The sequence below is a fragment of the Natrix helvetica genome (assembly GCF_964273705.1).
Source record: "Natrix helvetica genome assembly, chromosome: 1".
Lineage (NCBI taxonomy): Eukaryota > Metazoa > Chordata > Lepidosauria > Squamata > Natricidae > Natrix > Natrix helvetica.
Window position 1 is genome coordinate 119,732,844 of NC_138548.1, and position 26,489 is coordinate 119,759,332.

At 41.5% G+C, this 26,489-nt stretch overlaps 1 protein-coding gene across 3 annotated transcripts in view; it reads left to right on the forward strand.

The window, feature by feature from the left end:
• Positions 1 to 26,489, forward strand: part of SYT7 (synaptotagmin 7) — a 272,500-nt gene that overhangs the window by 144,261 nt on the left and 101,750 nt on the right. For all 3 annotated transcript variants that reach the window (XM_081934931.1, XM_081934932.1, XM_081934933.1), the window contains exon 2: positions 10,698 to 10,801. In XM_081934931.1, the coding sequence (XP_081791057.1) occupies positions 10,698 to 10,801 (104 nt within the window). The remainder of the gene's footprint in view (positions 1 to 10,697; positions 10,802 to 26,489) is intronic.

Consider the following 26,489-nt stretch of genomic DNA (forward strand, 5'->3'; position numbering starts at 1 on the left):
CAAAAGAAGCATTAAAGCCTGCATATTTTTCCTAATCGCTAGTCTAAATAATTTGTTGTGAGACTGTGCGGCAGCTCGGATTTAATAGCTTCCTCTGCTTCAAGTTACCCTAGAAATAAACGTCACTAGTCTGCAATTGTCAGTAATGCCAAAAGTCTATTTTCTTCAGAGAAGAACATAATACAAGTTACTCTCCAGCGCACCTGTGGAAAAGTAGCTATTCTTCATGATAAATTGTGCCTTATTGGCCCTGATACGTTGCTCCTGAAAGCCTTCCAAACTCTAGGAAAAATACCATTTGGCCCCAATGATTTATGAGAGACACAAACCTGATAACTAAGGAGGCAGTTCCATTCACAGTTGCCAAGAGAAATGACTGGATGGGAGACTGTTGTCCAGCTTTTTCTGGAAGCAGGAGCAAGTGTCTAAAATGTACGTGTGCGGAACTTGATAAAATTCCAGTTGACACTTCTGAGACACTTGACTGAAGAAAGAAAGATGACAACTCCCTCCTAAGCCTTATTGTGGCACTGTGATTATTCACATTAGAATTTACAAAGAAAAAAAAACACATTCTCACTTGCAGGAAGCAGACATGTTAGGGCTGGCTTTCATGCATGTACAAGTTGAAGAAATTCAGAGTAGTGGGTATTTGGTCTTTTTGAATAAAATCAGGTCACATCTTTAAAATATATACATATAAAAATAGCCTTGGAGACAGGCAAACAGAGCCCGTAGCTTTCTCTTCCCCCCTCCTCCATTAGAAACTGGTTTCTTGACCTAGAATAAATTATACCATGTCTTTGGGCTGCAAATGTTAATAAGCCAATTCAGTGAAAGAAAAGTAAGTTTACAAATTTAAGCACAAGAATATGCAAAAATGATTGCAGCATCAGAAATTACCAGGGCACATTATAGTTACCTCTAATCTTGGATACGGTAATTCCTCGGTTGATTGATTGCATGCATATATTTCAAATGGCCTATTACATAGGCTAATACTGAAACCTAAACTAAAGCGGGGGGGGGGGGGAGGTTACAAAAGCTATTATACAATTCATAGTAGGAAAGTAAGTGTGATCTGATTTTAGACAGTTTCAAGGCAAAATACCGTGGCAGTTGTGTCTTCCAAAATCTGGGCAACAAACTAATGTGTTGCTTGGAGGTCAGTAGTATGATAGATAGGCTTTTGTTAAAGTACAGATGCCCCATCTTAATAACTAGCCATGGGACTTTTCATTGCCATAGGCATGTCCACGAAAATTTGAATGTTTGAATGTTTTGAAATACAATTTCTAATAGTTTCCAAAAGTGCAGCGCATGTGCCCCCTACTGACTTCAACAAATTTTAGCTTTCATTAGAATAACTTTGGACAGAAAAAAACAACAAAAAAAAGGTCTAATGCGTGTTGTTTATTATTTCATGGATATTTATTCCTGGCTACGTTGGGTAGTTTTATGGAATATGTCCTGTAAACTTTGTAGGAGTTACTTCTGAGTAAACATAAAATTGACCTGGTACATCTTTGGATTAAAAATAATCAAATCCCCGTTGTCTACTTGTGTTGAGATATGAAATCAAGATTTCAAAACATTGAGAAGAACAGCAACAGCACTTTTGTTTTGGAGGGTCCAACTCTCACTGCTCCTATGAACCTTGATGACCACATGAAGGTTCATAGGCCAACCTTCTTGGCTTTTAGGTGTCCCCCCCCCATTTAACCCCCTAGCATTAAATTGGGGGAGGGGGGGAATCAAGGGAAGGGTTCCAATTGCTGCAAGTTTATTGTAACTCCTAGAGTTAAAAACTGCTTTGCTTATTATTGTGTACCTGTTTATAAAGTCATGTTCAGTTAGTTAATACAGTAATAGTATTTCCACTTGAATGATTGTAGTGAACTTACTCTGGATCTAAACCAGCATGAATCTCACCTTAAAGGCAAGCAAATTTAGTGTCCCTTGCTCACTTTTCTGAGGCTGCAGATTTAATTACACTGATAGTTTCCTTCAAGAAAAAAATCTGATCCGTTAAGCATCAATCAAGCAAATTGCACACATTCTTTGAATTATCCATATTGGTGTGTATCACATTTAGGTTTAGGTATTTTCTCCTTCCAGAACTGCAACCTTTATGTGCAGCTGTGTGTAGTCTATGCTGGGATGAATTGACTTATTGTATAGTCTCCAAGACATGTAGATATCAGAAGAAACACGTAGGACAGAGTTTTTCTTTTAAAATGTAAAATACACAGAAGAGGAAGAATTGGTGAGCGTGCTTTTTCTCAGCTTGGACTTGACACCTGGAATCTTCCCAAATCCCTTTTATGTATGATGACTAATAATGATAGATGAGCCCTGGCCTCTGTTGTGCCCCACCCTAGTTAGTAAACAGTGTTGTGCGTTTCAGTATATCTCCTGCATTTTCTTCTTTGATTGTATTAATTCTTTATCTCAAAGAGGATGGAAAAGGTAGTTGTTTAAGAATGCAGAGAAGCAGCATTCTTTGCAATAGTTTTTTTTTTTAATAGGAGAGGAGCAGGCAGAGCTGAGGGACAGAGTTAAAGGCTTCATCCTGGAGCTGAGTGGGAACTGGCCAACCCAAAGTTACCCAGCTGGTTTTTGTGCCTAAGGTGGAACTAAAATCCCATGGTCTGCTGGTTTCTAACGTGATAGCAATGCCACTTAGACTTATATATCACTTCATAGTGCTTTTACAGCCCTCTCTAAGTGGCTTACAAAGTCAGCATATTGCCTCCAACAATCTGGGTCCTCAGTTTACCGACCTCAGAAGGATGGAAGGAGGCGGTCAGAATCAGATTCCTCGCAGTGAGCAGTGAGTTCGCCTGCAATACTGCCTTCTAACTACTGTGCAACCAAGTCTCCTTAACCACTACAGAAAACTGGCTCTCTAAATTCTGTACTAAGAACCGTATACTATCAAATCAGGCTGACTGTTCAGGTCATCATTAAGTCCCTCCTGTTCTTCCTTCCCCAGTTCCTTACAGTAATTCTCTCAGATCTAATCTTATGCTACAATTTCAAAAGGTAGCAGAAATTGCTTTAGGTAATGATATCCTTAAGTGGTTTTCTACTGATCAGTACCTGAGAAAGAAGATTTTCATCATATTAAACAACGCAGCGCCTCCTTAAGAGACAACAGAATCACTTACTTCTTCCGAATTCTTCACAGATGAGGTGAGGAATACACAATATGAAATTCATAATAAATTACTGAGTCTGCTACCAGAGGAGATGATGCTTAGCTAACAGGAATATCTTTTAATAGGATTTGGATAAATTTATAGAGGAAAGGCTGCTCATCATGATGATATATGTTACCTCAAGGATCAAAACCTCTGAATGAACACCAGTTACAGGGGGTGGGGGATCAAGAAGAGATTATTTCCTCATATTTCTCAGCTTTCCCAGAGGCATTGAGTGCTATGAGAAATAGGACACTACAGTAGACAAGTCTTTGGTGTGGTCTCTAAGTGCATTTCTTACGTTTTTCCTCCTCTTCTGTTACTGCATGCATGCATGCATGCATGAGTGCTCTTTGCCAGGAACCTGTGTCTGTGCATAAAATCCCTCCTTATGTTTAATTCTGAATACATTTATTTTACTACAGATGTACATAGATCATGTTAGGGTGGTTTCTTTGCCTTGTGCTTAGTGTTTTGTAACAACCAAGCCACTGTGGTTTGCAAAAATAATGGTTTATGACTTAACTAGGACGTGTGAACCATGCTCCAGCTTTTAATTGCAGTTACATATTTTCTACTCCGGAAATGACAAACCTTAGTGGTTCTTTTGTATTAGAAGGTTTGGTCCACATATAAGAAGTATAATAGTTGTTTGTCCTTGATAGCCCTACAGAGATTCAATTATGTTTGGTTTATAAAGCAGCTGTAAGTAGGTGAAGAATTGGTAGAAGGATTAGATGGAGATATCCCAACACCAAGATATTAAGCTTAATAATTGATAATTACAATTGTTAGCTCAACTTTAAGGCATAATGAGTGTCACTAGCAAATACTACTTAGGTAAGTGAAAATAGTGCAACCCCTCCTCCTTCAAATGCTTTGATTACCCACACAGGCAAACAGACCTGATTTGTACCTCTCATTGACTGTTTGGTTTTAGCTTAAAGCAGGTATTATGAACTCAGGCAATTGTACAATATTCAATAAACAATTATCAAATTGTAGCTTAGTTCCTAATTTGATCTTAGACGTAAACTCATGCATAAAATAGGAACTACAGCAGTGTCAAGGAATAATAAAAATAGAGCTCTACGATCAATAGAGGGGAGTCGGTCCATATTTAATCCCAGGCATTTCTAGTTAGGGAAGTAATAGAAGCTTTTGGCCTGTGTTATAAAATGGATGGGCATCTTAAGCTGTGTGGTTAGCAGCAATACGAACCTAACAGTGATTCATAAGTAAAAAGGTACTTTTTCTTGTACTATATAAGGAAAATATGACTTATCAGGCAAGGGACATACTAATGCGCAATATTTCATTATGTATTACCTTTAATTTCTACCAATTTTCTGTTGTTGTACAATACCTTTTATGCTGGCTAACCTATCAACCCAAGTAATTTAACAATCTGCAGAAAAAACCCAAAGCTTCATGTTAATATTGTGATAGTTTTAATCTAGTGAACAGTTGTATGTATGCAATACCTGGCTTTTGTTTTGCATTTCTTTCATTTGCTGTGTGTCAGATGTTTTTACGGCTGATAGATAATAGGAAGCTTTTAGAAATCCAGGCACTTTGGTAAACAAAAGAGGATTCATTCCCTAAAGATTTCAGAGAGGAGTGTCTAAAGGCCATTATTTATTGTGCAATAAATGCTCAATCGTTTGGGAAATCCAGATGTTCTTTCCAAATGCAGCCCAGCTGCTACACATGTGGGAAAATTATCTTGTTATTGAATTAAGATTGCACCCTTTTATTTCTGAGATCCTTGAAATGTATATTAGGGACCTGGAAATGGTCCAGAAATGGGCAGCTGAAGTGATGGAAAAGTTGGAACAATTATGTACAAGGAAATATTTCAATGTTTTGCCATTTTATTGGGGGGTGGAAGAGAGCAAGAGCAAAATATATACATAATGTACAGTAGCATAGTGTGGGAGAAGCTATAGAGAAATGCAAATCTGATCCTGACAGGAGCCATTGAAGACATAAAAGACAACTCAGACCTGGAAAAGAGGAAGATGTTAGAAAGAAACTTAACATAAGTGAAGGCTTTGATTCTGATTGGCATAAGAGAAAGCAGAAGGAAGACTGTTGTTACCTCCACCTACAACTCAGGGTGGAAAGAGCCACATTGATAAATTAAAAATAATTGCAAGCCATAAAGGAATGGTTATTGCACTGAATTGTTTGGTGACTAGCAGCCTTGTGACAGTGAGGGAGCTGACCATGTCAAGCAGGCATTGGAGTCTTTCCAGGCAGTGATGGCAAACCATTCCTGGCGATGGCAGCAATGGATTTATTGAATTTTTAAAAAGCACCTGGCTGCACAAGCCTGCTTGGCAAGCTGCATGTTGTTGTACAGGCCTGTCCTACAACAATAAAGTAGCATTCTCGTGATCCTTGTAAAGTCTGTTTCCTGACCTAGCCGATCTCAGAGCGCTGACAGAAACCGAGGAAGAAATCAATCTCCTTCCCTCCTTGTTTCAAAAGGGGGATCATCTACAGAAGCTGGATTTGGTAGGATAGAAGCATCTTCTTCACACAGAAGAAAGATGAAACCATTAAGTTTCTGATGATTGTCATAAATTTAGATTGCTTTAAGAGAGAGTGGACAAATTCTTTATGGAGGATGCAGCTACTAGCTATGATGGTTACTGGGAAGGCAGGATGTTGTGGACAACAGGGAGAGAGGTCTGTTGTCCTCAGACCTTACTTACAGGCCACTAAATTTGTGTGACAGATCCAAGCCTAACACCAATCATTTATACCAGTGAAATGTACCCATTGGAATTGTCCTAATCAGAGATAAAACAAAAGGTGAACAGAGTTAAAGAGGAGTCAGAGGAATGAGAAATGACTTACTGCATTTCTTTCGCGTATTGTTTTTATACCTGAGCAAACTAGCTTGAATTTTAATAAGCGCCTGTCTCCAGGATTTTCCTATTTGCCTGGAGTTCCTCCACAGGTTAATGATATGATTTGGAAATATCTTTTGCTACTAGATGTGCATTTGTATTGCAGTTAATTGGGCCTCTTTATACTCATATCAGCAAAGTATGTTGGAACACTCATTATTTTTCAGAATTCCCCGTCCCTTTCAATTCTTTTTTTTTAATCCTCAAGCTATCATAATCCTTCCATTCCAGTTCATATGAAGTGATCGCCATGTCTGTCTGTTTCTGATGCCTTTTCATACATTTCTATTCTTTATTCTCCATAATATTTAAATCATTGCAAAGGACTCACTGGAGAAGAGCCTTATGCTGGGAAAGATTGAGGGCAAAAGAAGAAGGGGGCAACAGAGAAGGAGGTGGCTGGATGGAGTAACTGAAGCAGTAGGCATGAGCTTAAATGGATTCCAGAAGGTGGTAGAGGACAGGAAGGCCTGGCAGAACGTTGTCCATGGGGCCGCGATGGGTCGGACAACTTCATAACTAACAACAACAACAACAACAACAACAACAACAACAAATAGGAATCAAAAACTGTACCCAATACCCCCACAGATTCAGAGACACAATTCCTTTATCATCACAAGGGCAGAAAAGTTGCTGAAAATAATGCCTACCATATCATTCTGTTCCATGTCACTTTTATTAATATGGCAAGAGTTCCATAGGATCGTCTGCTTAAGAGTTCATTGGTTTGAAGTGCTCCAGAAATGTAATAAATATTAGATTATTTCCCACAGCAAGATTTAGCATCAATTAGAGATGCATTTAACAGTCTGATTATAGATTCACACTGATCCAAGATTGCATAGATTATTTAAAAAAAGAGAGAGCTGATGCAATTTCTCAGACTAGTCATGACAAAATAGAGAATGAAATGATACAAATCCCCCCCAATAAAAATACCATATTTGAAATTTCAGAAATGGGTGCAGTGAAAACATTAAGAAGTGATAGAGAGAAAGCATGGAGATAATGAATCAATATAGCCCCTATAGTCTGTGCTTCTGTGAAATTAATAAATAGACCTCGTCCTTTATTAGGGTACAACCAATACAATTTACAAAATAAATCTTTAAAAAAATGTGCTGCTGTTGCAAATCTTCCTGTGGCTTCATTTAGTTTATTTATATTGGGAAGAGTTGCTGTATCAGGATGTGCTTTCAATTTGATGGTACTTTTAATGGATCTAGGGGCCTGCAGGCTAGGGGGGTGTCTCTAAATATAATAAAAACCATGAATTCTTAGCTGCTTGTTTGGGGAGATATTTTGCTTAGTTGCATAGTTCTGCTTTCATTCATGGTTCCTCTATTTTTTTCACTCAGTTTGTTTGCAGATATTGAATGCTAGCTTTGGTATGAACCTAGTGCAGTTAACCTATTTACTCCTTATTGTGTTGCCTTTATTAAAATAAAAATCCTTTCTTTTGTTATTTCAGTTTTTTTTTAAAAAAGAACCCTAGCTCTATTGATCACACTAGTACTCTAGAGCGAACCTATGGCACGCGTGCCACAAGTGGCACACAGAGTCATTTGTCAGGGCACGCGAGGCGCTGCCCTGTAAGCTGGCCAGCGCGCATGCGCCCGCTGGCCAGCTGAGTTCACCTTTTTAAAAGCTATTTTTCGCCTTCCCCAGGCTCCAGAGGCTTTATAGGAGTCTGGGGAGGGCGAAAAGAGCCCCCCCCCTGCCCCCCTGGAGGCTTCAGGGACCGTCCCTGAAGCCTTCGGAGCGCTTAAAAACACCCTCCGAGCAAACCGGAAGTGACTTCCGGGTTGCTCGGAGGGTTGTTTTAAGTGCTCCGAAGGCTTCAGGGAAGCCTCCGGACAGTCCCTGAAGCCTCCGGAGGGCCTCCGGGGGGTCGGAGGAGGCTCTTTTCGCCCTCCCCAGGCTCCTATAAAGCCCCTGGAGCCTGGGGAGGGCAAAAAAAATGTAAAAATGGGGGGGGCGCGCGTTGTGCGCGCATGCGCACTGGGGGGGGTCGCGCGTTGTGCGCGCATGCGCACTGGGGGGGGTCGCGCGTTGCATTATGGGTGCGGCACGCCTGCATTCGACCCCCCCTGCGCTCCCCCCACTTGTGGCATGCGAGCCAAATAAGGTTCGCCATCACTGCTCTAGAGTATAGCATCCTCTAACCCTGATTAAGAGGGGAAATGGGAACCATTTATTTATGTTTGGTCTTAACAAAAGATCTTCAGCTCCATCTAGATTCGGGGTTGGCATTTCTCCTTCAAGACCAGGTAATGGCCATGTCTGAGTAAAACCATTTCACCTAGGGTAGGCACCAGGAATCCAGAGAAAAAGAGTGGTGGGATGGCAGTCCTGATTGGTTTGTATGGCTCAGTTGTAATAGTCATGCCTCTTCTTTCTCCAGTAGCTGTGATATATCTTCATGGGCAATCTTCTATCATCAACCCAGATAATTAAATATTCTGTTTATTAGTGCAAGATCCTAGAATAAATAAGAAGTGAACGCTATTTTTTTGCTTATTGATATGGCCACCCCACTGGTTTATGCAGCCACACTGTACCATTTCTTATTACCTATGCTTGGATTGGCCTTCCGCTTTTATTTCCTGTTATGTATCATAGTTTTCCCTCTGGTCCGTTTCGCTAGGGGGTGCTGTGCTCGACGCTGATTGGTTGACTGTTTGACAGCCGGCATATATAAAGAGCTGTCAAACAGGGCTCAGCTGTTGCCAGTTAGCTGAGACGGGCAAAATGTGAAGTGCCATGTTTGGCAACCTGTTAGCAATAAACTGTTAGCATTTGTTAAGTCCTGGCTCGCGTCCGTTTGTCCACCCATGTTCTCCCAGCTAGAACATATCCCATGTTGTAATGAAAGAAATCCATTGGATTTTTCATGACAGCACTTCACCCTCTTACTCAAGAGGTTACTGTTTATTTAAGACACAGTGCTACATCTTCCCAGTAAATAGTACCTTGAATTTATTGAATTCTAGATGTTTCTGTTGATTTATTGCTTGGTTGCTCTAAATTTTCCCTAGTAATTTTCCCTCTGGTATAAATTTTATACCAGAAAAATAATAATGAAATAAATGTTGAATTATAGTCTGTTAAAGAAAATGTTACACAGTACATGCTTTGTCTGAGTACTTATCTGTTGTCTTCCATTTATCTTCCTCTGCTAAATGTGGGCTGAGTCATGATATGTTGTATAACTATGTACATTTGATGGAATGCATGTTTAAGTGGAGGCCTATGTGTGGAATTAAAGTTGTGCTAAGCTATCAAAAACTTCTGGCCCATATATATTTTGTGGAGGTAGCCAAATCATCTACTTACCTTAGCTAGCTCTAAACAACTGGGACCTTTCCATGAGAATTGCAATTAAAGTAGCTCTAGTTTTAATATTGTCACACTTTTCTAGGTCAAGGCCACTATTTTAGAATATGAATTCATTCTCTCGAGCTCTAATTAGAACCTGTGCTATTTAAATTCTAGATCACACATGGACAACCCACACCCTAGCAGGCTACTTTCTCTGACCTGTGACTTGGGGATATTTTTCTCTGCTACCCACTTTAACAGCAGTGAAAAACAGCTTTATCTCTTTACTATTATCTAGAAGAAAAATAGCAGCTCTTGTTCAGGACCCTTTGCTCCAATGTTTATAAAATATTGGAATAAAAACAGCAAAGTAGCATGAATCCAGGGAGTAAAGTTGTAGATTTAAATCCCATCTCCTTCCCAACTATCCTGAGGGCTGTAGGAGAGAGAGAATGATATCTGAACACTATTTCTCTGGATAATCGAGACACAAACAGTGGTTAAATACATATTTCCTCCCAAACATCATCTTCCCTCCCTGCCCCAACCTTTACTTTTATTTTCCTTTATTTTTAATTTGTGAGGGAGGAGCAGTTCTTAACAGTTGTTGGATCTGTACTTTTTTTTTAAAAAAATGCAATGTTCTTCTGCTGCTATAATTATTCTATAGAAAGGCGTGCAGCTGGAGTGCCATGAAATCATAAAGCATACTAATGATAATCTATGGTTGGTTCTGGGTGCTGCATTGCAATAAGGCTCGCCCTGTCCATGTTAGGGACATGTGCTGAATCTCTCCATCATCAGCCAAAGCAGCAGAGTTTCAATCCCTGGTTTGATCTCCCCAGGCTGAGACCTTGCTTGGCAAAGGAACTGCCAAGAATTCATAGTTGTTTTTTCTTCTTACACTCCTTCACCAAGGTGAAATTAGTTGAACGAAGTATTTAAAAAAATATTGATTGAACCATATGTTTTTGTTTAGTTTAACAGAAAATAATAGTACTAAGTACTAAGCCCAGTAGAAATCCAAACAAAATACAAAAAGACCTTGAGAAGTAGGAATCTGAGGCAGTGGACACATCTGTGGAGAAGAAAGCATTCATCGGTTCTGCTGGCTAGCAGACCATCCATTTTGTAAAAATTGCTGAGAGATATGGACAAAAGCAAGTAAAAATACTTTAAAGGACAATGAGGCAATGTGATGAGAAATTATTCTTCAGGTTACCGTGGCTAACTTTGGGTTTTCTCTTCTCAGGGACACCTTCCCGTGATGTCCTCCTGGTTTCAGTCATCATTACCATTAGCCTTAGTGTCACCATTGTCCTGTGTGGAATTTGCCAGTGGTGTCAGCGCAAACTGGTAAGTTGTTGTTATATATGATCATCTACACAAAGGAGGAAGCCCCAGAGAGGTGGGAAAAGAAGCGGTTGTGTTTCCTTGGCAAACCATCCATTTAAAGACATGGAGACCCCACAGTTTAAAGGCATGGAGACCCCACAGAAATTATGAAATAAGCTATAAAAGCTATGAGAAGTTCCTTCTGTGGAGGGGGGGAAGACTAAAGCAGGAGTTTACTTGCCAATAATAGCAAGATGATGATCATGGGATATAATGCCACCAATTACAATGGGTTTGCATATTTTAATCGCACCGATTTAAGGTCAAGAGCTTCAGAAAACAGTCGAAACCAAACACTAGATTGGAAAATAGGCAGAGGTGGAAAGAGGCAGACAGATGAATATCACAGGGATATCTGTCCTTTAAAGACAGAACAATCTGGGATTAAAAGATCAGGGCATTGTGCTCTTTCATCTTGCCACCCAAATTAAGGTGCATATTGATTAAGGCTGACTATATTATTTGGGAAAATGAACCAGTACAGTAAAAATACAGCAATAATAAATAATTATTTGTTGTGGTTCTCGCTTTTCATGATATGCTAACACCTGCTGCTTAAAATAGTAATCTTATTCAACACAATGGTATGCTGCTGGGAAAAAAAGCATGAATTGAGGTTGTGGGAGAAATCAAACCTGGGCATCTGATGGCGTCCTCCCTTCTGCAAATACCGCTGAAGACAAAGGGAGAAGATGCACATGCTAAGCCAAGAATGATGAAAGGAGCTATCTTTCCCTTAATGCTTCTTTTATGTCAAATGCAGTGACAGTATCTAAGGCTGAGAGGTGTATATAAGGACGTCATGAAGTTTTAAGCTCTTTAATACTTTCCCTTGAAAAATTGTACTCAGTCCAAGGCTATATGACCGGGTGGGGTGGGAGAGGGATAACTCCTTTATTGTAAAAGGGGAATTCAGGGAAAGGGGGAAAAGAAACGTGCTAATTGGGGCTTTTCTGCTCTGTAGCCTTAAGCCGCTTAACTCCCATGTGTAAATTGGCTGGATAAAACTCTCCATTATTTCTGCTTGTTGAAAGCTGGTTGTGAAGCATGATCACGTGATAGAGGGACACTGCAACAGTCATAGATATGCGCCAGTTGCAAAGTGTCTGAATGGCAATTTTGTGACCCCAAGATGCTGCAACAGTCGTAGATGCAAGGACTGATCAGGACGCTGTGGTTTTCTTCAACCATCATAATTTCAAATGGCCGCTAAATGTGGCCGTCAGTAAGCGAAGTCTGTAGTAGAAAGTACTAGGAGAGTTCTCAACAGTTCATTAGCCAAACAACGGGAGATAAAAGAATAACATTAATCTCACTGTTCTGTGGCAGAAGAAAGATGCCACTGCTAAATAATCAAGTATTTGGTATTTTGTTTGATCCAAATTTGGGAGCTAGACGGAGAAAACTTAATTTAGTCTTGAAGACATCCTGCCCCTTTGTTTTGAAAGTGTCCTTTCTAGGTAATGTCTTATAATGGTGTTTTACATACTCTGTAGACAGTCCATGTCTCTTTTGTCAACGTTGCTTATCGGTTGACTCTTTCATTCTCATGCACACCAGTCACAATCTTTTGCACCTCTACGCATATCGTTTGCTTTCCAACAGAAAGCCTCATTATTGCTGTTGTGAATGCTACTTAAAATACGTAGGAGTCACAATGCAAGCACAGAAGAAGAATACAGGTGCCTGTAAGCCTCATAAACCTAGATTCTCACAGCAACTCCAGAAATGCTGGCAGGTGGCCATTTTCATGGCAACAGAATGGAAGGCATATTAAATGCATAAGAGATAACTAGATTAACAGTAATTGATCTAATTTCCTTTAAATTAAATCTAATGTAGTTTTTTCCCCTTAAAATAACCATTTCCTTCTCCTGATCTACCTATTTTTGGGAGGAAGGCTGCTGTCAAGCTTTTCAAGACCTGGGTCTTGGTCTTAAACACACTGTACCTGAGATGGTATTCAGCAGGTTCTGATCAGTTCTGGAGAACCGGTAGCAGAAATTTTGAGTAGTTCAGAGAACTGGCAAATACCACCTCTGACTGGCCCCGCCCCCATCTATTCTTTGCCTCACGAGTCCCAGCTGATCGGGAAGAAATGGGGATTTTGCAGTAACCTTCCCCTGGAGTGGGGAGAGAATGGAGATTTTTCAGTATCCTTCCCCTGCCACACCCACCAAGCCATGCCACACCATGCCCAGTAGTAAAAAAATTGAATCCCCCTGGACTGTACCATATGTTGAATTGATGGTTTGATGCTGAAGGCATGTTTAGTAGCAGATATCATACATCCACTCTATTTAACGTTAATTATATAAAGTATTTTTTTCTTAATGTTATATTTAAATGCAGCATTTGTCAGTAGTTACAGAATTCTCCATCAGAATTCTCTGTTATGGCTTTGTAACCTTTTAAAAGGGCATTAAAAATTGTCTCAATATATTACTTCAAGAAAAAGGAGTTAGTAGATAATTCCGCACTTTTATTTGTATTTTATTTGCTATGCTTCATTTTCATTAGAAATTTATTTTTTTAAGTGTAACCATTTCACTGACCTAAGACACTGTTGGAAGAGTGAAGAAAATTGGAAATGCTCACTTATGTTTAATTAAAAAGAAGGAAGGGAACAGAATTATCCCATTATAAGAAGAATGTAAAATCTCTTTTTCTTTTTCATTAAATTTAGAATGAATTGCCAGCTAGGCCATTATTTAATGTGCCCTTGTCCATAAGTGTTGTAATGTGGCACATTTCTCATATTTGTTTTGATCTCTGCTCAAGGTGCTCCTGGCTGCATACAACCTCCATGTGGGATACACTAGGCCACCCATGAGGAAATCTTTTCTTGACTGTGTATTACATCACTCTTCCCCTGCAAGGTATCCTCCAGTCAGGTTAGGTTGTAACTCCTAGAATTCCATTCTGCAAGCTGTTCAGAGTGGCTAGAAATTACAATGGCAACATTTACAGTTCTTCCAGATACTGTAAAGCTTTCTGGCAGTTGGCAAATCTTTAATTTACAGGATAAAAACTATCAGTACAAGCAAGGGTGTGCTGCTATTTCATGAACAAAGGGCTCTCAAGTCATAGATGGGGGAAGAGACAGAAGTCGTTATATGATAGTACAGAAAAACAAAGACATCATGTTTTTTCTCATTTTTTCTTGGTATTCTTCAAGAAGCAAGGCAGAGAAGTAAGAATAGAATATAACAGAACAGAACAGAATAGAATAGAATAGAATAGAATAGAATAGAATAGAATTATTTATTGGCCAAGTGTGGTTGGATATACAAGGAATTTGTCTTTGGTGCATATGCTCTCAGTGTTCATAAAGAAAAATAAAATACATTCATCAAGAATCCTAAGAGAATCATAGGTTACTAATAAGCAATGAGACCGTACTAGGAACAAATAAAACAATATAAATTGTAAAGATACAAGCAACATGGTTATAGTAATAAGTGGGAAGAGCGGTACTAGGAAGGAAGAGAAGAATAATAGTACAGTTTTAGTAGATAATATGACAGTGTTCTGGGGATTACTTGTTTAGCAGAGTGATGGCATTCTGGAACAAGCTGTCCTTATGACTAGTTGTTCTGGTGTGCAGTGCCCTATAGCATCATTTTGAGGATTAGGTAACAATGCAGGCAGCCAGATCTCACTCAGCACTTTCTGAACTACTGCCCCTACCAGACATCTCTTAACATAGGTTTGAACTACCACCCTCGTGGTACCTGCATTCCTTCCTTCATCCTTGCAAATATGACCAGACTGCTGTGAGCAGATGCTTCCACAGTATTTCTCTTCACATTGTCTCAGCATTTAGATCAAACTCAAGGCCCACAGGCTGGATCCGGCCCACAGGGTGCTTAGATCTGGCCCACGGACTCATCCTGGAAACAGCAAAGGAACGGCCCATGCTCCATTTTCACTGGCAGAGGGCTGTAGGATGTCAAGATGGCCATGCCCACCTCGGCTATGCCCACTCGGCCCCCTGAGGTCAAACACAACCCTGATGCGGCCCTCGATGAAATTGAGTTTGATACCCCTGATTTAGATGGTTATATTGTAATATTTTAAAACAAAACATAAGTCGTTCTGGCACCCATGTGCCCCTCATCAATTTAACAGTGGACTCCCTCAAACTCCCTTCACCCTGTTCTTGAACATAAACAAAGGGGGAAAAAGGCATGAGAGATTCAAATAATGAGAAGAGCAAGAATTTATATATTTTCAGAAATCTGTATTTGCAAATAACTTTGCAGGTGCCGATGTTTCGGAGATTCACATTTAGTGTTACAGATGAAGATTTGGAAAAGCAAAACGAAAACAATTCAGATGCAGTGTTGTGTAATTGTTTCATAGCAACCTGAATGTTTCTGCAATTTCAAAATCTTCGCCTAACTCCCATAGTTGCAATCTAAGTAAAGCTTTGATTAGATATTGTGATCCAACGTGCACATAGATTTGCTCAGTAGGCTACCTCACAGAGCAGCAGAGGGGTAATATGGTATGTGCCCTTGTTAAGTAAGTAAGCTCCCCGTTAGGACAGCGAGTGTGCAGAGAAGCGTAATGAGAGTGATATGGAAGAACACGCACAAACCAGCATACAGGGACACCCAATAGTATAAAATATAGTAATTTACTATGTGGAAATATAGAGGTATTCAGAGTTCAATTTAAAGTCCAAGTCATACACGGTTCAGTCAATCAGTTATCAATGTTCTCAGTTAAGGAATGATCCTTCGAACACAGTCCAGTATCAAATAATCAGTTTAGCACACAAAGTAGTTAACAGTAGCAAAAACACAGTACCTCACGATACATCCACCGATCAGCATCTAACAAACAGAGAGCTAACAGTCATTCTGGCTCCCTCTTATGGCTGCTTGAGGTAACAGCAACCAATCACATTACAGCAGTACGTAAAGAAACAGTACTACCATCCGGGTTTATATATTGCTAACCCAACTGTTAGCTTACATTCCTAACAGCCCTCTTGGCACCTTATATCTTATAACACAATAAAAGCTACAAAAATATTTAGCATAAACTGTATGAATTTACCTCATTAGATTTTTGAAGCATTACACCAGATGAAGCCCCCTGGAAATGGAATTCAGGAAGCATAGTTAAAAGTTAAACTTATGTAGCATTATTGAGCTCCATTTTTAAGCAGTGTTGATGACAACAAAGATATCCTATTTCTCGGAAGACATAAGAAAGAGCCAAGTGTTCATATTCAGCCAATTTATTCAATTCGGAGTAGACAATACCCAACCTTCAACTGACTCTCCATTTTATAATAGCTCAGATTTTTATAATTATCTATTTTATGATAGATTTTTTAAGAGAAATATCTCTGCAATTTGGGTCATATTGTGGTAACTGCATCTCGGATGCTCATTACCTTGACTACAACATCTACTTGACTACAATATCTACTCATTAGAATGTTCTACTTCAATATGCTTCCTTAACTCTCTTTTTCAAAGTTAGCAGTTAGTGATTTTATTCAACTGAATAAGCTTTGAAAAATGCATAAGATTTTCCCAGGCTCCAGGCAATCAAGGCAGCTGACCAAGATCCCAACTGTGTAGAGGAGCCAGATGGTATTTGGTTTCCAGCATTTGTAATAGATGGCTTTAAATGGGTGTGTATTATTAGCTCTAATTTCATGTTCAGAAAAGAATATTGTTTAGAAACAGAAAATTTAATTTTTGCCGAGATGTTTCTCTTGCTATTTGTGGCACTTAATAAATGAGTAGGTTTACCACACAATCCTGAAACTGGTGAAGGTATTTATCTATCCCTCATTTATCAGTTTCTTCCTGACCAGCTCAAGGTTGACTCAGCCTACCATCCTTCCAAGGTCGGTAAAATGAGGCCCCAGATTGTTGGGAGCAATATGCTAACATTGTATACCACCCAGAGAGTGCTGTAAAGCAGAGTTCCCAAACCTTTCCAGACCTACAGGGAAGGAGAGGGAATAGTAGTTCTGTGTGAGTGGCAGGCACGAGCATGCACACAGATCCATTTGTGTGAGCGGCAGGTGCTTACCTCTCGTGCAAATGGAGCGCACACATGCTTGCCCGCTGCTCAAACAATAGGAGATGTGCACGCACATGTGCTCACTCACCTCTTTCACGGCTCAAGACCCAGTAGTGGGCCATAGCCCAGGGGTTGGGGACCTCTGCTGTAAAGCACTATGAAGTAGTATATAAGTCTTAAGCGCTAGTGCTAGTGGTATTCATTCTCTGGAAAAATATATGTCCTCTATGTGGGATGAACTACTCCAATGAAATCAAGGTTGTAGGTTAAATTGGATAGGATCCAATATATATATTTAGGTCTATATGTGTGCAGTCATGTGGAAGACTGAGTATGGAAGACCAAAAACAGCACCTAAGCATGAGATAGTAAGATTTACTCCAACCTGCAGATTAAACTGAAACAGGGAACCTATGTTCAGATAACTAATCCCATCATCTCCCAGCATTCAAACCCATGGAAAACGTCTTTTGCTATCTCCTCACAAGGAGAAGCCATCTAGAATCCATCCATCCATTATTAATAAATTTATATGCCATCCATCTTGCCATCAAGTGATTCAAGTTGCTTATAACAAGTTAAAAAATCAAAATATAAAACATTTAAACAATAAATATTGCCATTAAAATTAACAATAACTAAGGAAGGAGCAATATACAGCAGGGTAGAGGTAGAGTCTTCTCTTAATCTCCTAATTACCTACAGTATGGAATGCTCCCATAGGGACCCCAGGTCAATTAGCAGAGCTGGGTTTTAAGGCTCTTCCAAAAGGCCAGAAGAGTGGAGGTGGATCTCACCTTCAGGAGCACAATGTTCTAGAGGCCATGCAGAAAAGGTTCTTTTCCAGGGTGCTGCTCTGGAGAGTCCAAGCAAGGGTTAAATACAGCCAATCTGCCCAGAACTGAATTGAAAATTTAAACCACGCCTCTGGTGCTGATTATCTTCAGTTTTTTTCAATTCAGCTAGCCCAGTGGACGCGCTTCACTTTTACTTTTACTTTTATTTAGATTTTTATACCGCCCCCTCTCCCCAAAGGGACTCGGGGCGGTGTACAGTCAAATAAAAACACATCAATAAATAGAAAATACAAACACAAAGAGGAGGCAATAAGAAACTGTACATATCTGAAGTAAAGTAGTTAAAAGCAATATTTAAATACCCTAAAAATACCCAATTAAAATATCTGCCAGGAGGTAGAATAAAACTATAAATGGGCCAGGCCGGCTAAACGGAACAGGTGAGTCTTCAGTTTTTGTCGAAAGGAGCGGAAGTCGGTGGTGGTTCTGATATCGGGGGGGAGGTCATTCCAGAGGGTTGGGCCCATCACAGAGAAGGATCTACTCCTAGGCGCCGCCCGTTGGCATTGCTTAGTGGACGGCACCCGGAGGAGTCCTTCCCTGTGAGAGCGAATCGGTCGCAGGGAAGTGTGTGGTAGGACGCGATCCCGCAAGTACCTAGGTCCTGAGCCATGGAGCGCTTTAAAGATAGATTGATAGATCAATTCTAGATAGATTGCTTGGACTCTCAATTATATTACAGAAAAGAAAATATCATGTTATTTACTTTGGAGCAGGCTTGGTGAGAAAAAAATTATTTTAAATCCCAATTTGGCTTCTCTCTCACCCCTTGATCCACCCGGTGTCCCGATCTTGCTCGGGCCCCGCAGGGTCACAGACAGTTGTTGGGGTAGCGCGTGGGTCAGACTGCCGATGCCAGCGCCACCGCAGCAACCCTGCTGCGGGAGGAAATCCCCGCTGAGAGCTCCGTTGTCGTTGTCTTGCTTTTTACAAGTCGGCACGGCCCCTCAGGGCTCTCCCAAGTGTTAGCGGCACTTTTAAAAGGTCTGGAGAGGCGGCAGGGAGTTCCGGCCACCATTTTTGGAATCGATTTGGAATCGATTGGTTTCGATTTCGATTTAACCGCATGCCGCAGCTGCCTAAAGCCTGACTCATAGCCGCACGGAGACCTCATTGACCGGTCAGACTGGCGATCTGGGCCCCTAGCCTTTCGGACTGAAGCGGCAAGTGCTTGTGGTCACCTGGATCACAACCTTTACTTTCCTGCAGGGGCTGGGAGCTGGATTTGCTCGTGCCATGCCCCTGCCTTGGCTGAATCTCATCCTGCAACCTTCTGTGTCTCTTCTTGGGCATTTTGGCTTGCAGTGGGCTACGGTGAGGTGGTGAGTGGAGGTGGTTCCCTACCTGTCTCAATTTGGACAGTTTTCCAAGGCCCAGCAGCAGGCCCAAGCCTCCCAGTTGGTGGACCCTCAGGAATCCTCCGGGGAGGTTACCCTTGCACAGGCTCATCCTATCTCCGATAGCAAAGGGGAAGGCCAGGAATTCTCACCCACGGCCTCCTTGGCCATGGCAGTTTTACCAGGCCCCTCGATGGCGGATCAGGCTGACCTCTTTGCCTGTCCTTCAGACCTAGAGGAGAGCCCAGCCCCCGTGGGGCCCTTGGCACCGCAGCTTTCACCTCCCAGGCACGATCCCAGGCTTCGCCCAGTTGAAGACCAGAGGCCCAACCTCTCAGCGGAGATGCAGGAAGTCATCAACAGGTCTATCTCCCAGGGCATCAAAGTGGGCATGCAACAGAGAGGCAAACGCACTTGCAAGACCCGCCATCTGGAACCTCAGACTGCTCCCAGTATAGCATCCTTCACCCAACCTCCTTAGTCCCTCCATTCCTCCCTAGCCTTGGGGGATTCAGACTGGGAGGAGGAGGAAGACTTATTGCCTAGGCAGGAACCCGAGTTTTTGGGGGATGAAGGTGGTTCTTCCGAAAAGCCTACCTTTTCGGGCCTATTTAAATTGACCAACTTCAAAACCATTCTGGATAAGGCTAAGGTAGCAACCCGCCTGGGATCTACCCCATCGGCTCCGACAGCCCAGGACCCAGATGATCTATCTGGGGATCTTTTTGAAGAACCTGTGTCAGCCCAGGAGATAGTTCCAGTCCCCAAACTCTTTCTCAACATGGTTCAAAAGCAATGGGCACAGCCTGCTACCATGGCTACCCCCAGTAACAATGATAAGAAGCTTTATACAGTAGATGCCAGCCTAGAGGATTTGCTTAAGCTACCTCCAATCGATCCTCCAGTGGCAGCACTCACCTCTATGTCTGTTCTCCCCCCTGACTTGCTAGAGGTGCTCAAGGCAGAGGACAAGAGGACTGAGAATGCTTGCCACAAAACTCGCCAGGCAGCAGCATGGGCGATTAAGATGTCCGCCTCAGCCTCCTTTCTTTCCAGGGCAGCTCTGCTTTGGTTGAGACAGTTACTGACAAAGATTCTGGCCAGGGACACTAAGTTGAGGCAGGATATCAATAAGATCGTGGCAGCCACAAAATACACTGCTGATGCCACCCTGAGCGCAGCCAAGTTCACCTCTCGAGCCCTAGCGTCTAATGTTACCACCAGATGCCTCCTGTGGCTGAGACACTGGAACGTGGATATGCGTTTCAAGTGGAAGCTTGTCACAGCTCCCTTTAAAGGGGACAAGCTCTTCGGGGAGGTCCTGGACCCTGTCCTAGTTGGAAACAAGGACAAGAAGAAAGTGATGCCATCGTTCACAAAGAAGTCCGATCGGAAGGGTTCCAACTCCTACAGGAGGCAACCCTTTCGGAATACTGAGCCTTCCACTAGCTCCGCCCTGTTTCATCGGGCGTATCCCCAGCAAACCGACCGGTCCCAGGACCGTCAGCCCTTTCGCGACAGAGGTCACCAGCAGCACTACTCCAAACGCCCCTTTCAGGGGGGTCTGGCTCACACCCCTTCAGGAGATACAAATGACCATCAAGGATCAGCTCCCATAGGAGGGCATCTCCAGTTATTTCACACCAGTGGGTCCTACAAATGATCCACATGGGTCTCACCTTGGAATTCCTCTCCCTCCCCCCGTCACTTCATCAGGTGCCCCGTCCCTTCTTGCCCAGTCAAATGGGCTTTCATGGAACAGGAGATCAGGCACCTCAGGGATATCAGGGCCCTAGAGGCTGTTCCAGCGGGTCAGGAGGGGACAGGATTTTACTCAATCCTGTTCCTGGTCCCCAAAAATTCTGGGGTGTGGAGGGGAATATTGGACCTAAAAAGGCTAAACTATCATGTAACCTATCAAAGGTTCAAGATGCAGTCCCTCCAGTCCATCCTGGGATGCATCAGGCCGGGGGATATTTTGACATCCATAGACCTCAAAGAGGCCTACCTCCACATACCCATCCGCAAAGCCCACCGCCGATACCTAAGATTCACTTACGCAGGCTGCCACTACCAGTATCGAGCCTTACCGTTCGGCCTATCATCGGCCCCCAGGACATTTACGAAGATCCTCGTGGCGGTGGCGGCCTTCTTCAGATCCCACCCAATAAGACTGCACTGCTACCTGGACGATGTCCTCATCCAGTCATCATCCCACCAACAGGTGGCCAGAGACCTGGAATACACCATCCAGGTGCTTCAAGACCACGGGTTCTCCATAAACCTGGAGAACCTGACTTCCGGTTCCGGCGGCTGACGGCGACGGGCAACTCGTTTGCTCGCTCCGGCTCCCCGGTAGGCTTCCCCACTCCTTGGGGGGCACAGGACGCCCCGAAGAGGCGTCCTGCTGGAGGGGTGGCATCGCGGGGCATCCCTGCATTGGCGGCGGCCAGCGGGAGGTCCCCTGCGCGCTCAAGGCACCGGGGAGCAGATCGGAGGGCGCGTAAGGCGTCTTCGCGGACAGGCTGCACGGAGAATGAAAAAATAGAAGGAAGCAGCGGCGGTGCGGTGAGGCGCATACCCCCCTTCACTCCCTTTGTTGATTTGAAGAACTTTTCAGCTGTTTAAAACTTTCTCTTTCGGCTAACTTGGGAGGCACGGCTGGAGGGAGGGGGATTTCCCCCCCCCCTCGGACAGGCGGCTTGGAACAATTTTGCTCTCAGCCCCAGGGGAAGGAGGAGGGGGGAGAGCCAACCAATGATGCCACACCCTTGCTTAAAGTGACTTTCATTGAACTTAACTCCATAATATACTGATGATCTGAGGACTTTGGGAACTTTGAAAACTTTGTTATGCCTCTAAACCCGAAGCTGGCAGGGCAAGATGGCACACTTCCGTTGTCTTCATGAACTGTGAAACCTGACTCCACCTTTAAAAATTCAGGCTTCCGGTCTTTGTCTCTGTGCTACTCAGATGAATCTCTTGTGGATTGCTACTCTCTGAACTCTCTGGGGTGAAAAATTCTACTCTATTGCCAGGCTGATTAGAGAAATTCTCTCCTGCTTGGATCCTCTGCCTCCTGGACTCGTCTGGCTGCTCTGCCGCTCTAGCTGTCCATTCTCTACACTGACTGAGCTTTTTATTCTATAAACAATGTCTCCTAAAAGACCACCTCCTGGAAAGCCTGGCTTTGCTACCTCTGCCCCGACATCAGCAACTTCCAGTCCTGCTACACTATCAAAGATAACAGACCTGATGCAACCTAAAAGTACAGAGATGGATTTGTAACAACTGCTTCAGCAACTCTTACAGGGACAAGAGGAAATTAAGAAACAATTAAAGGAAATGAAAGAAGAAATTAAAGAGAACCAAGCCCAAATTCATAAGAACTCACAGAGACTGGACCTTGTGGAGGGTGGGGTGGCGGAGATGAGGGAGGGGGTAGAGGCGGTGCAGAAGGGAAACAAAGAACTTGATACCCAACAAATGAAAACAGAATTTGAGAGAATGTCCTTTTATCTTAGATTTCAAAACGTGATGGAAACAGATGATGAAAACATAAGGGACATCATGATAAACATCTTGGCTGAATATACCCACAAAGAAAAACAACAGATGGAATGGGAGATAGATCTGGTTTATAGAGTGAATTCAGCCTATGCCAGAACACACAATGTACCCAGGGAGGTACATATTAAATTTCTTAGAAAAAGCACAAGAGACGAAATTCTGGGTGTACAAAGGGGGCAAGCCCTGACATACCATGATAGGGAAATAACTATCTTGAAGCAGATCCCCAAGAAAGTTAGGGAAAAAGGAAAAATTATTCGCAATTAGCGAATAAATTATACCAGAAGGGGGTGTGGTTCAGATGGTTGATGCCTGAAGGTATGTTAATATTCTGGGAGGAGACAAGAATTAGAATTAACACACCCATAGAGGCGCAGGCCTTTATGGAAAAAAACAAAATACACCTAGAAAAAACAGAAGATCCTACAACGGATATGCAGGACATGGGAGGGGCCAGAGCTCTGCTGGCGGGGGGAGATGGGGCAATACCACGAAAGCTCAGATCACAAAAATGAATAAGAAAATCTCTTTGACATAAACTGACCGAAAGTAATGATGGAATTAACATGTGGACTATATATTACTATGTATTAAATTGATTGAAAGTACCAATAGAATTAATATGCTGATTATATATGACTATGTATTAATGACTTATACTCAAATGTATACTATGAGTTTGGAGGGAGGGGGCGCCTACCACACTTTGCAACTGCCAAAATTTGTATACCTTTCCACTACCTTTTTCCTTGTAAATTTTAAAAAAACCAATAAAACTTTGTTTAAAAAAAAAAAAGACCACGGGTTCTCCATAAACCTGGAGAAAAGTCATCTCTTCCCGACAACCAGACTACAACATCTAGGGACCCTTCAGGTAAGACAATGATCATTCTCCTGGACCCCCCCCCAGAATTCCTTGACCATTGAAGTCAGCAGAATGCCTCTTCTGCCAGCATGGATGGGCAAGCAAATCCCATTAGGGTAAGATGGTTCCTCAGGTTTGTGGAGAAGTTTCAAGGAACTGGTCCAAACACTGGCTCCATATTTTTTTCCCATGTTTGTTGGCTTCATTTTCACAGAGACATTTTCAGTTTGCTGGAAGCCTCAGAAAAGTACTTATTTCCATAAAAAGAGAAATGGGAAGGTTGGGGGCAGTTAGACATAATGAATCAAAAACTCATCATTCATTTCTCCTGTTGGTATGGTCACAATTGTGATGTTATCAGCAATATTGATTCCCTTTACAGAAGGTATTTCACGCTAACGATACTGCACTGTGCGTTAATGTAATCTAATACCACAAAATATGGCTGATGTGAAATATGCGTTAAAAAAACCTTAGGAGATAAATCAGGTCAGCAATTTCAATGTTTAATCATGACTATTTTAATATTTATATGAAATGATAGAGAGCAGTTGGACTAAGTGCAACATATTTTTTAGAAGTCTTGCATTTTCTCTTGAGGAGAAGGAGAAAGAAATAATGTTGGCTAAAATTAACTCAGATGCAGTTTTGCCAAAGCTTTTTGTGTCATAAAAATTGTATAAATGGGAAGAATTTCAACAGATGCAGCATCTTCTATGGTAGGGAAAGAAGGTTCAGCACTTTTAAGCAAGTTCCTATAAAATTCTGTCTTCTGGAAAGTATTCATCTAGAATGGAGATGAAAGGATATGGCCTTAAGCATCCTTATTGGTAAGTAAGAAATATTTCATTGAGAAGGACCTAGTTTTATTTAGATATCATCAGGATTAAATGGCAGCAGAAATGTTGGAAATGAAATCAGACACCTGGCTCATATTATCATATGTGGTGGACATGTGTAGAAACAAAAAAATACTGGACAAAAACACAGTATTTGTGGTTGGAAAAGATGATACAACAACATATTGACCTGAAACCTGAAATATTCCTGTTGGGAATTTTACCAGAAACTTATAGCAAAGAAAATGTATATTTGATTATCCATGTAATAACTGCAGCTAGAATAGTATTTGCACGAAAGTGGAAAAGTGAAGAGATTCCTACAGGGGAGAATGAGATTAGAAAAATATTAGAATATGCAGAAATGAATAGATTAACATTGGCAATCAAAGAGAAAGAACAAACTGATCACTATGCTATATGGGAATCATTTTATCAATGGATAGAGAATAAATATAAGAATTAGAAATAAAAGTAGATCAGTAAATGTATTAATAGAGTTAAATAAATTAAGAAGAGGATTGTTATAGTATTAGACACTTAAAGTATTGGTATTAAGCTAAGAATAAATTAAATAATGAATATGACTGTAAATTTTAATTGTTACTGCATAGAATATTTGTACTCAGATGACATACTGTTTAATGGAAGATGGATTGTTTGTATAAAAATAAAATAAAAAATTTCACCAAAAAAAAGGATTTAATGACACCTGAGTTGGACCAGAACTAACACTCTCCTGATTTCTAGCTTATTGCATTAATCACTAACATATTCCTTGACTTATGACCATTTGCCTAACAATGGTGCAAATTAGCAACAACCTTGAAAAGGTACTTTCCACTTTGTAAATATTGCACTGCCCCCCACCCCCAATAATCATGTGATTGCAATCTGGATGCCTGGTAACTGGTTCACACATACAACCCATTGTCAAGCATCCCACAATCATGTGTTCATTGTTTGCAATCTTCTCTGCCAACTTCTCTAAATGGTCAGTGGGGAAGTGGGCAGTGAAGGTTGTAAGCTGCTGCTGCCGCCTACTGCGCAGAGTGCTCCTTGTCTTTGAATGACTCTATCCAGTTAATGACCTGCAAGATCATTTAATCACTGCAACCAGGCATACCATATTGTAGTTGTTGAGCAAAGCAATCACATGACACTTAATGACAGCGTCACTCAACATCCGAGATTCCAGTCCCAATTTTAGTCATTAGTCGAGGACTACCTGTATATCTTCTGCCAACCTAGCAGTTCGAAAGCATGTAAAAATGCAAGTAGAAAAATAGGGACCACTTTGATGGGAAGGAAACAGCGTTCCGTGTGCCTTCGGTGTTTAGTCATGCTGGCCACATGACCATGGAGATGTCTTTGGATAGCGCTGGCTCTTCAGCTTTGAAATGGAGATGAGCACCGCCCCCTAGAGTCAGGAACGCCTAGCACACATGTGCAGGGGAACCTTTACCTTTACCTGTACATCAAACTGGCTTTCAAAGAAAGCTATTGTATACTTAAAAAAAGAAATCCATGTAATGTCTCTGCTGTATTTCTGTTGCTGCTTTCTCATATAGCCTGTAATCCCCATGTATCTGGTATGGTGCCAGAAGAGCATTGCTAATGGCTCAAAGGCTATTGAAAGGTGAAAATAAAAGTTGCAGGCTGAAGACAAAATGAAAAAAAAAAGCACTGTAAAAAAAAAAGAGACAACTGAAAAGCTTAAAATATTTTGAAAGCTATAGTGTTTCCATTACAATACCCACTTTCATAAATCACCTAGTATTTTGGAAAAAAAACCCGATGCCTTATATTTTTAAGTTTTTATTTTATTTTATTGAACATTTATGCTGTGGGCAAAGCAAGAAAGCTAGATGGGTATGTATGTATGTATGTATGTATGTATGTATCTATGTATCTATGTACGTACATACGTACACTATATTGCCAAAAGTATTTGCTAACCCATCCACATAATCAGAAGCAGTTGTGAGTGAATACGTTTAGGCAATATAGTGTATGTATAGGCATACAGTACATAACAGGAGTTAGCTTGGTGTGGTAGTTAATTCATAAGGCTGGAAATCAGGAGACTGAGTTCTAGCCCTGTTTTAGGCATAAAGCCAGCTAGGTGAC